Source organism: Pristiophorus japonicus, chromosome 8, assembly GCF_044704955.1.
Source record: "Pristiophorus japonicus isolate sPriJap1 chromosome 8, sPriJap1.hap1, whole genome shotgun sequence".
Taxonomy (NCBI): Eukaryota; Metazoa; Chordata; class Chondrichthyes; family Pristiophoridae; genus Pristiophorus; species Pristiophorus japonicus.
In genome coordinates this window covers 111,772,461-111,784,965 of record NC_091984.1, presented here as the reverse complement: position 1 = coordinate 111,784,965, position 12,505 = coordinate 111,772,461, and the positions used below count along the sequence as shown (strand labels likewise).

General features: G+C 45.5%; 1 protein-coding gene across 1 annotated transcript in view; it reads left to right on the top strand.

Moving 5' to 3' along the window:
• The window catches only part of crb1 (crumbs cell polarity complex component 1), a 144,058-nt gene that overhangs the window by 92,509 nt on the left and 39,044 nt on the right, over positions 1 to 12,505 (top strand). Inside the window, exon 9 of the mRNA XM_070888256.1 lies at positions 6,192 to 7,098. Coding sequence (XP_070744357.1) covers positions 6,192 to 7,098 — 907 coding nt within the window. The remainder of the gene's footprint in view (positions 1 to 6,191; positions 7,099 to 12,505) is intronic.

Below are 12,505 nucleotides of genomic sequence, written 5' to 3'. Positions count from 1 at the left end.
AATACATGTTGCTTGTAAAGAACCGGGTTCATTGAACAAATAACCATGTATGGTGTGCTTTCAAAACATGAATCCACAGCATGTCACATGGCAGTAATTGTCACATGACCTGTAAAAACTGCTTTGAGCCGAAAATCCCTTGCTGCAGGAGATGTTGTAAATATTAAGGATTCTGGAAGTTGGTCAGAGTCTCTTGAAACGTTACATGAAATCCTGCAGACTTGACCAACTCAATATTCACAAAATGTTCATATCAGCCTATATATTGAAAAACTTACATCTGCATAGACTTCCCATCAACTTTTTCCAATATATTCCCATGTCCACACTTATAATGGCAAACGCCTCTGTAAACTTGTCAGGCTGTAGTTATAGCTTCTTTCCAGTAGTGGGACTTATAATATATTTGCTTCATGGGTTCTTTGCTTAAGAATTCATAGCAGCACATTGCTGTTAAGAACTAGTTGGTTTATTAGCAAAGATTTAACAATCATACAACACATTACCAGTTCATCCACCAGGCTCACAACCACCTGTCTCATCGTGAATCCCCTGAACCCAACTGGCTGGGGATTTATTGAGTCTTGTGAACATCACATGACTAGCTAAGCCACTCCCAACTCAACAGCTCTACAACTATTTGAGTAGAAACTTTGGGCCCAAGTTTTGGGCCGCGCCTAGAACGGCGCAGCCCCGACCTGGACACCTGTTTTTCGCGCCCGAAAGTGCGCCTAAAAAATAGCTGCAGATTCTTCGGCTCCCTGCGGGTCCTTTGGAGCTCGGCGGGGCGCAGCACGAGCTGTGGGGGGGCGGAGTCAGGTCCCTGCACTGAAATCAGTGCCGGGACCTCTGCACAGGCGCTACGGCGTGGCCCATCCACACGGCATCTTGCTGGGGGCGGGTCCCGCCCGAAGTCTTGGGCCCGGCTTCTTCACGTCGGCCGGGCCCGTTCAGCCTCCTCCATCTCCTCTCCCCCTTCCTCCCTCCCTCCCTCTCCCCCTCTCCTCCCTCCTTCCCTCTCCTCTCCCCCCTCCTCCTCCTCCTCCTCCTCCTCCTCCCCCCTCCTCCTCCCCCCTCTCGCTGTCAGAAACACATAGACACTGACAGACAGAGAGAGAGAGAGACACTGACAGAGACAGAGAGAGACACACTGGTGGGGCCCCATCCCAACACGCTGTTGGAGGGCTCCTGGTGCTGCAGTCGGTGAGTAGAACATTTTTTATTTATTGATTTTCTAATTTTTTTTATTTTTTATTAATTTTTTTTGATTGATTTATTGGTTGATTTATTGATGTATTTATCATTTATTATTGATGATGGCTCTTTATTTGTAAAACTGAAGTGTTTAATGTTTGTAAACTTCCCTCCCCCCCCCCCCCCCACCCCTCCACCCACTATGCCTGATTTATAACCTACACCTGATCTTCTAAGTGTAGGCAAGGTTTTTCTGAGCGTACCAAAATCTACACTTACTCCATTCTAAGTTAGTTTGGAGTAAGTTTTCACTGCCTAAACTTTCAAAACGGGCGTAAGTGGCCGGACATGCCCCCTTTTGGAACAAAAAATCCTGTTTCAAACTGAAACTGTTCTAACTGACTAGAACTGGAGCAGACTAAATGCCGAGAATTGCAATTTCTAAGATACTCCATTCTAAACCAGTTGTTCCAAAAAAACAGGAGCAACTCAGGCCGAAACTTGGCTCCATAAAATCAAGTGCTCCACGACAATTTTTGTGAACCTATAAATCAAGTTTCCCCCTGTTAAAGGGCCACTAAAACCAGAAAATTAAAGAAATTAAACTTTAAATGCTCAATTTAAAATTTAGTTGCCGGGGAGTGATGATGCACTCCAGTCCCTCCGGTGCCCACCTCTCGCGGAAGGCCGCAAGCATACCGGTGGACACCGCATGCTCCATCTCCTGGGACATCCTGGCCCGAATGTAACCATGGAAGAGAGGCAGGCAGTCGGGCTGAACGACTCCCTCAACCACCCGCTGCCTGGACTGGTTGATGCCACCTTGGACATGCCCAGGAGCAGTCCTACGAGGAGGCCTTCCGACCTGCCCACTCCCCTCCACACAGGGTGCCCAAAGATCAGGAATGTGGGACTGAAGTGCAACCAGAATTTGAGGAGCAGCCCCTTCAAATACAACAGCTCTACAAACCTGTGAGCAAAGTCGCAGGTACACACATTACAGCACTCCACTGCTGGGAGGATATCATTACAGCGTGACAAATTTCCATTATAAATGTAACCATAGGAGTTCATAAGTCAAATATAAATGCAAGGACTTTATAATGGAGGCTGAATTACACTTGCATGCTCTGATTCAATCATCTCGTGGCCTCTAAACCCATTGCACTGGAGGACCACACTTGATCTTCGTTCCCCATGCAATGCTACAGGAGGCTGTCTAGTTTAATATTCAAAAAATTCCCGCTAGGTTTCCTGCACGCAGGCCACTGGGTAAAAGAACAGTTCGGCCCGAGTCCAATTAGTTTAGTCAGGGAGGAATTTTTTTTTTTTACTGTTCTAATGATACAAAATACAGATACCTGTATTGGATTAAACTGCAACTTAAGGGGCAATTTATCTCTGCCCACCTGGCAGAAGAAAACCAGAAAGGCGGGCAGGCAGTTAAAATTGCCTGTGAGACTCATCAGCTGAGGTCTTGCTCTCTTCCCATCGGGTGCCGATTTTCACCTGCTCTCCTGAGCAGGCGAGATGGATACCTGTCAGAAGCTGGCTGGGTACTTCTTTAAATATGCAGGTTGGGTTCGGGGCCCAACTGTTATTTTAACCAGTGGCCTGTGTGTGGGAAACCTAGTGGGGATAAGAGCTGTGGCCAAAAGAAGCCCAAAGAAATAAGTAGTTTTACTTCTTTTGACTTTCCTTGTGGGACCCAGAGGAATGTGCCGCCACACAAGGAAAGTCAGAAAAAGTGGGGCCAGCGCATTCCTCTGGGTCCACAAGGAAAGTTTGGCCCCCCGCGGTTCCCCCACTCCCCCACGGGGTTTTCCCAAGCCCTTATTAGCAAAAGTAAATGTGGGTCCCCTACAGGCTGAGACAGGAGAAATTATAATGGGGAATAAGGAAATGGTAGAGAAATTAAGCAATTACTTTGTGTCTGTCTTCACGGAAGAAGACACGAAAAATCTCCCGGAAATAGTGGAGTACCAAGGATCTAGCGAGAATGAGGAACGGAAAGAAGTTAGTATTAGTAAAAAAAAATACTGGAGAAATTAATAGGAATGAAAGCCGATAAATTCCATTGGAACTGATGGCCTCCATCCTAAGGTTTTGAAGAGGTGGCTATAGAGATAGCGGATGTATTGGTTGTCATCTTCCAAAATTTCATAGATTCTAGAATGGTTCCCACAGATTAGAAGGTAGCTAATGTAACCCCATTATTTAGAAAGGAGATAGAGAGAAAATGGGGAACTACAGACCAGTTAGCCTGACATCGCTAGTAGGGAAAATGCTAGAATCTATTATTAAGGACGTGGTAACAGGGCACTTAGAAAATAATAATAGCATTGGGCAGAGACAACACGGATTTATGAAAGGGAAATCATGTTTGACAAATCTGTTAGAGTTGTTTGAGGTTGGAACTAGTAGAATAGATAAAGGGGGACTAGTGGATGTGGTGTATTTGGATTTTCAGAAGGCATTCGATAAAGTGCCACACAAAAGGTTATGGAACAAAAGTAGGGCTCATGGGATTAGGGGTAATATACTAGCATGGATTGAGGATTGGTTAATGGACAGAAAACAGAGGGTAGAAATAAATGGATCATTTTCTGGTTGGCAGGCTGTAACTAGTGGGTACCGCAAGGATCGGTGCTTGGGCCCCAGCTATTCACAATCTATATCAATGATTTAGATGAGGGGACCAAATGTAATATATCCAAGTTTGCTGATGATACAAAGTTAGGTGGGAATGTAAGTTGTGAGGAGGATGCAAAGAAACTTCAGGGGGATATAGACAGGCTAAGTGAGTGGGCAAAAACATGGCAAATGGAATATAATGTGGAGAAATGTGAAGTTATCCAATTTGGTAGGGACAATAGAAAAACAGAATATTTTTTAAATAGTGATAGATTGGGAAATTGAGGTGTTCAGAGGGACCTGGGTGTTCTTGTACATGAATCAGTGAAAGTTAACATGCAGGTACAGCAAACAGTTAAGAAAACAGGATTTGAGTACAAGAGTAAAAACACCTTACTACAATTATATAGAGCCCTGCTGAGACGGCACCTGGAGGGTATGGCGAGAAAGCAGGAATGGGGTACTGAGGTTGCATGTTCAGCCATGAACTCATTGAATGGCTGTGCAGGCTCGAAGAGCTGAATGGCCTACTCCTGCACCTATTTTCTATGTTTCTATGTTTCTATGTATTGTGTACAGTTTTGGTCTCCTTACCTAAGGAAGGATATACTTGCCATTGAGCAAGTGCAATGAAGGTTCACCAGACTGATTGCTGGGATGGGGGGATTGTCCTACGAGGAGAGATTGAGTAGACTCGGTCTATATTCTCTAGAGTTTAGAAGAATGAGAGGTGATCTCATTGGGCGAGAATTTCCATTGGCTTACCGCCCAGTTTCTGGGCGGTATTGGCCATTGTGGGCTATAACCAGGTGACAGAGAAATTCCCTACCTGAGTTACACCGGCGGTTTCAAGGTATCGCTGGGGAATGGACTGCCGGCGTGCACTGTCCTCAGATCGCCCTGGCACGATATTTGGCTCAGCGGTGACCCATAATTGAGTATAAAAAAAACGCCCACGAGAACGCTGGGTGGTAGGTGAGTAGCTCGACAAGAAAAAGGTTAGTAATTGGTTTTTTAACTCATTATTTTAAAATTCTGTTATGGTGATTTAGGTTAAAAGGGTCTTGAGAATGTTTTTGTGATTTTTCTTTGTGATTTTTTTGGGGAAAATTCCCTGAAATTCCGGTCGGAGGCTTCTTTCGAACAAATGCCTCCGATCGGAGAATTTTCATGAATTTACCTGGTGGTCCTGGAAGTGCCTGCGATTCCGGTGGGGAGGCCTTCTCTTCCCGCACTGTGGAGCGCGCTGCCTTCTTTGAGGTTCGGAGGTTCGGAAATCTTAACGGTCTTTTGGGTGGCAGTCGGGCGCTGGCGGGCTGTTAGGAAATTCTAACCCATTGAAACATACAAAATTCTTACAGGGCTAGACAGGGTAGATGCAGGGAGGATATTTCCTCTGGCTGAGGAATCTAGAACCAGGGGTCACAGTCTCAGAATAAGGGACTGAGGTGAGGAGAAACTTCTTCACTCAGAGGGTGGTGAATCTTTGGAATTCTCTATCCCAGAAGGCTGTGCAGGCTGAGTCTTTGAGTATATTCAGGACAGAGATCGATAGATTTTTGGATATTAAGGGAATCAAGAGATGTGGGGATAGTGCAAGAAAGTGGAGTTGAGGTAGATCAGCCATGATCTCATTGAATGGTGGAGCAGGTTCGAGGGGCCGAATGGCCTATTTCTGCTCCTAATTCTTATGTTCTAATCGCCTCCCGATGATTTAGCCGAGTGCCGGGGACCATTCTCCCTGGTAGCAGCCTCCAGCTTCCCGACATTCCGTTCCCACCCGCCGATTCCCATTGGTTTCGAGAAGGAGATTGACGGGTTCCATGCAGTTGAGAACCGGGCATTAAAATCACCCGAGCCTCATGCTGCCAAGATCGGGACACTTTGTCGCCCACCTCAGACCCCGACTGTTATACTCCCAGTCCGAGTTAAAATCGGGGCTATCGTTTCCACATTATATCATTGGTTAGTGAAATAGTTTAATCTATTCATGTTACCATTAGTCTAAATGACTTTTCTGAGCATTGAATACTCCTGCACGCACATATTTTGATATATGCATATTCCTCACGAGTTAGGTTCAGTCTTTACCAGTTGCTTATTAGAATGACAAAAATGCCTCCTCCAATTCTGGGATTTACAAAATGAATTGCAGTGTGAAAATCAGAAGTACTAATTATTATACTTGATAAAATTTAAACCAAATTAATGAAAGTCTTCACTTTTTGAAACAATTTGATTTGATTCTTGGCTGTTATCAATGTTATCACTGACCTGCAACACACGTGGATTCAAGTCTTGATCATGCAGAGTTTGAAACAAAGGTGAGACATTCACATTGCTTCCTCTTGTTTTAAATACAGGCCTCATTAATGCAACTTTTAAAGGAACGAAAAGTGACCTGACTTTCAGAGGAAATGGCAAGATCAAGCGAGAGCTCACCAACATTACATTTAGCTTTCGAACGAGGGACTCGAATGCTGTCATACTCCATGCTGAAAAGGAGCAAGACTTTATCACAGTTGGTATCCAGAAGTGCCATTTGATATTTATGCTACAAAGTGGAAACAGCCTGGCCAACCTGAGCGTACTCAGCTCAACAGCAATAAGCGATGGTCTCTGGCATGACATCACTTTTTACATGATAGATCCCTTACTTCAGTATTCCAGGTGGCAGATGGAGATAGACAAGAAAGAAGAGACTGTGACCAGTGCCGTTGCTAGTGGGAACCTGAACTTTCTGTTGGAAGGAACAGACATTTATCTAGGGAGTGGAGGTCCTGAAAAAGGAGCCAGCCTCGCAGGATGCCTGAACACATTGAAACTTGGTGGCATCTCTTTACCATACTTTGCAAATGACAACATGCACATTATCAAGCCTCAACGAGATCAATTTATCAAAACATCCTCCAATTCCATTTTACTGGGCTGCCCGATGAAGAACATGTGTGCATCCAATCCCTGTAAAAACAATGCGAACTGTGAGGACATGGTTAGTTACTATCAATGTAGTTGTCCTTCAGGCTGGACAGGCCTGAATTGTGAAGTCAACATCAATGAGTGTCAGTCAAGTCCTTGCATTCATGGCAACTGCACTGACAAAGTCTCAGCATACAAATGTATATGTAAACCTGGCTTCATGGGCACTAATTGCGAAGTGAACATAGACAACTGTCGAAAGCACAAGTGTGCAAATGGAGCTACATGCATTGATGCCATAGACAGTTACTCATGTCGTTGTCCTTATAACTTCACTGGAAGATTTTGTGAGTAAGTAGAAATGAATTATAAACATAGAATTAAAACTGGTGAAGTTAACCTGCTCTTACCTGGGGGTCCTAGTGCGTGAATCCCAAAAAGTTAGTTTGCAGGTGCAGCAGGTAATCAGGAAGGTGAATGGAATGTTGGCCTTCATTGCGAGAGGGATGGAGTACAAAAGCAGGGAGGTCCTGCTGCAACTGTACAGGGTATTGGTGAGGCCGCACCTGGAGTACTGCGTGCAGTTTTGGTCATCTTACTTAAGGAAGGATATACTGGCTTTGGAGGGGGTACAGAGACGATTCACGAGGCTGATTCCGGAGATGAGGGGGTTACCTTATGATGATAGATTGAGTAGACTGGGTCTTTACTCATTGGAGTTCAGAAGGATGAGGGGTGATCTTATAGAAACATTTAAAATAATGAAAGGGATAGACAAGATAGAGGCAGAGAGATTGTTTCCACTGGTCGGGGAGACTAGAACTAGGAGGCAAGCCTCAAAATACGGGGGAGCCAACTTAAAACCGAGTTGAGAAGGAATTTCTTCTCATAGAGGGTTGTGAATCTGTGGAATTCTCTGCCCAAGGAAACAGTTGAGGCTAGCTCATTGAATGTATTCAAATCACAGATAGATAGATTTTTAACCAATAAGGGAATTAAGGGTTATGGGGAGCCGCCGGGTATGTGGAGCTGAGTCCACGGCCAGATCAGCCATGATCTTGTTGAATGGCGGAGCAGGTTCGAGGGGCTAGATGGCCTACTCCTGTTCCTAATTCTTATGTTCTTATGTTCTTACTTTGCAGCACAGTTATATACCAAGTCAAATGCAATACTATAAGTAACCAATACATAAACTTTTGTTGTGTTCATGACTATCTAGTTTCGTCTCAAATTGCTATATTTGTTCTCTAATTGATGATTAATCCCAGATATCAATTTCAGGATTCACCAAGGCACTGTACTCACTCTGACTCTTGTCCTTCTTGCAAGATGTTTGAGTCTATGCGCACAATTGTACCTGTGCAGTACTACTGGCTGATTGCAGGGATGATCCACTGCAAACTAGTGGGGTAAAACAAAAGACATTAAGCACGCACAGTGCTTCCACCCACTTTGCTTCAGGCAAGGACTACTGATAGTGATGATGATATTTCAAGTTTTATCCATAACTGTACCATTGTTTTAGCATGCTTTATACAAAAGATAAGTGTTACATCTTAATTGCGGGACATCTAGATAGGAATAGTGCAGTCAAGCAGACGCAGCATGGATTCATGAAGGGGAAATCATGTTTAACTAATTTACTAGAATTCTTTGAGGATATAATGAGCATGGTGGATAGAGGTGTGCTGATGGATTTGGTGTATTTAGATTTCCAAAAGGCATTCGATAAGGTGCCTCACAAAATGTTACTGCAGAAGATAGAGGTACGTGGAGTCAGAGGAAATGTATTAGCATGGATAGAGAATTGGCTGGCGAACAGAAAGCAGAGAGTCGGGATAAATGGGTCCTTTTCGGGTTGGAAATCGATGGTTAGTGGTGTGCCACAGGGATCGGTGCTGGGACCACAACTGTTTACAATATACCGTATATACTCGCGTATCATGCGACTTTTGAAGACCTAAATTGTAACCTAAATTTGGGGGTCGCATGATACGCGAGATACAAAATTTGCGGGTGTGAAGTGCTGGCCAAGATTAGGCTGTTAGTCTGTTAAGCAGACCGTATCCACGCTGAATCTCGGCAGGTATCTCCTGGGCTGGATTGCAGCCTCTATTGTCGCTTGTACTGTATCGGGGGGGGATGAGAGAGAGTCGCGGAGGTCGGGGGGGGAGAGAGAGTCGCGAAGGTCGGGGGGGGGGGAGGAAAGAGACCGGACTGTATCCGACCTGACCCCCGCTCTCCCTACCCCGGCGACCCAACCTCCGCTCCCCCAACTCCCCCCCCACCCGGCAACCCGACCTCCGCTTCCCCCCGGTGACCCAACCCGACCTCCTCTTCACCCCCCCCCCACCCCCCCGGCGACCCGACCTCCGCTCCCCCAACTCCCCCCCCCACCCGGCAACCCGACCTCCGCTTCCCCCCGGTGACCCAACCCGACCTCCTCTTCACCCCCCCCCACCCCCCCGGCGACCCGATCTCCGCTCCCCCAACTCCCCCCCCACCCGGCAACCCGACCTCCGCTTCCCCCCGGTGACCCAACCCGACCTCCTCTTCACCCCCCCCCCCCACCCCCCCGGCGACCCGACCTCCGCCACCCACAACTCCCAAACACAGTAGAGGCTGTGGCTGAACGACGCTAGTCAAGCCAGCTGGAACGATTGCTGTATCGGTGTTCGATTCGCGAACAGCTTTCACAGCAGAATCCACTCGATGTTTCATGTTAAGGTCTGTATTCGATCTCAAAAAAGTGACTCGCATGATACATGAGATATATGGTAAAATCATGTTTTGGGGACGAAAATTTAGGGGTCGCATGATACGCGAGATCGCAGGATACGCGAGTATATACGGTACATAGATGACCTGGAAGAGGGGACAGAGTGTAGTGTAACAAAATTTGCAGATGACACAAAGATTATTGGGAAAGCGGGTTGCGTATAGGACACAGAGAGGCTGCAAAGAGATTTAGATAGGTTAAGCGAAAGGGCGAAGGTTTGACAGATGGAATACAAGTGTGAGGTCATCCACCTTGGGAAAAAAAACAGTAAAAGGGAATATTATTTGAATGGGGAGAAATTACAACATGCTGAGATGCAGAGGGACCTGGGGGTCCTTGTGCATGAATCCCAAAAAGTTAGTTTGTAGGTGCAGCAGGTAATCAGGAAGGCGAATGGAATGTTGGCCTTCATTGCGAGAGGGATGGAGTACAAAAGCAGGGAGGTCCTGCTGCAACTGTATAGGGTATTGGTAAGGCCGCACCTGGAGTACTGCGAGCAGTTTTGGTCACCTTACTTAAGGAAGGATATACTGGCTTTGGAGGGGGTACAGAGACGATTCACTAGGCTGATTCCGGAGATGAGGGGGTTACCTTATGATGATAGATTGAGTAGACTGGGTCTTTACTCGTTGGAGTTCAGAAGGATGAGGGGTGATCTTATATAAACATTTAAAATAATGAAAGGGATAGACAAGATAGAGGCAGAGAGGTTGTTTCCACTGGTAGGGGAGGCTCGAACTAGGGGGCACAGTCTCAAAATACGGGGTAGACAATTTAAAACCGAGTTAAGATGGAATTTCTTATCCCAGAGGGTTGTGAATCTGTGGAATTCTCTGCCCAAGGAAGCAGTTGAGGCTAGCTCATTGAATGTATTCAAGTCACAGATAGATAGATTTTTAACCAATAAGGGAATTAAGGGTTACGGGGAGAGGGCGGGTAAGTGGAGCTGAGTCCACGGCCAGATCAGCCATGATCTTATTGAATGGCGGAGCAGGCTCGAGGGGCTAGATGGCCTACTCCTGTTCCTAATTCTTATGTTCTTATCTTCTTATTAATTAGCAAAGTACTCTCAAGATAATATTGAAATAATATTGGCAATATGTGGTAATCTGAAATTGTGTTAAGTAGATGGCTTATTTTTGGCAAACAGCAGGACAATGTGCACTGAAGACATTTGAGCTAGAAAATAAGAGCACAGAAATAGAATTGAAGGAGATTATACTGCAAATCTAGCAATGCCCGAGACACTAACCAGATTCTGGAGTCCAGTGATGTGAGACTCCTGGGAAGAGAGAGTTTCATACTGTTGTGATTTGATACTACATGGAATATAACTTCAGTGCAGCATCAACAACTTGCATTTATATCGCGCCTTTAACATAGTAAAACATCCCAAGGTGCTTCACACCAGTGTAATCAGACAAAGAAGGACTTATTTGGACAGGTAATCAAAAGCTTAGTTAAAGAGGAAGGTCTTAAGGAGCATCTTTTAAGGATGCATTGGTGATAATTTTCCAACAGTCTATCGACTCTGGATCAGTTCCTATGGGCTGGTGGGTAGTTAATGTAACCCCACTTTTTAAAAAAGGAGGGAGAGAGCAAACAGGGAATTATAGACCGGTTAGCCTGATATCCGTAGTGGGGAAAATGTTGGAATCAATTATTAAGGATGAAATAGCAGCGCATTTGGAAAGCATGACAGGATCGGTCCAAGTCAGCATGGATTTATAAAAGGGAAATCATGCTTGACAAATCGTCTAGAATTTTTTGAGGATGTAACTAGTAGAGTGGACAAGGGAGAACCAGTGTATTTGGACTTTCAAAAGGCTTTTGACAAGGTCCCACACAGGAGGTTGGTGTGCAAAATTAAAGCACATGGTATTGGGGGTAATGTACTGATGTGGATAGAGAACTGGTTGGCAGACAGGAAGCAGAGAGTTGGGATAAACGGGTCCTTTTCAGAATTGCAGGCAGTGACTAGTGGGATGCCGCAGGGCTCAGTGCTGGGACCCCAGCTATTTACAATATACATTAATGATTTTAGATGAAGGAATTGAGTGTAATATCTCCAAGTTTGCAGATGACACTAAACTGGGTTGCGGTGTGAGCTGTGAGGAGGATGCTGAGAGGCTGCAGGGTGACTTGGACAGGTTAGGTGAGTGGGCAACTGCATGGCAGATGCAGTATATTGTGGATAAATGTGAGGTTATCCACTTTGGGGGCAAAAACACGAAGGCAGAATATTATCTGAATGGCGGCAGATTAGGAAAATGGGAGGTGCAACGAGACCTAGGTGTCATGGTACATCAGTCATTGAAAGTTGGCATGCAGGTACAGCAGGTGGTGAAGTAGGCAAATGGTATATTGGCCTTCATAGCAAGAGATTTGAGTATAGGAGCAGGGTGGTCTAACTGCAGTTGTACAGGACCTTGGTGAGGCCTCACCTGGAATATTGTGTTCAGTTTTGGTCTCCTAATCTGAGGAAGGACATTCTTGCTATTGAGGGAGTGCAGCAAAGGTTCACCAGACTGATTCCCGGGATGGCAGGACTGACATATGAGGAGAGACTGGATTGACTGGGTCTGTATTCACTGGAGTTTAGAGGGGATCTCATAAAACATATAAAATTCTGACGGGACAGGTTAGATACAGGAAGAATGTTCCCGATGTTGGGGAAGTCAAGAACCAGGGGACACAGTCTAAGGATAAGGGGTAGGCCATTTAGGAGTCAGGTGAGGAGAAACTTCTTCATTCAGAGAGTTGTTAACCTGTGGAATTCCCTACCGCAGAGAGTTCTTGATGCCAGTTCATTGGATATATTCAAGAGGGAGTTAGATATGACCCTTACGGCCAAAGGGATCAAGGGGTAAGGAGAGAAAGCAGGAGGTGAATGATCAGCCATGATCTTATGGTGGTGCAGGCTCAAAGGGCCGAATGGCCTACTCCTGCACCTATTTTCTATGTTTCTATCTTATAGGA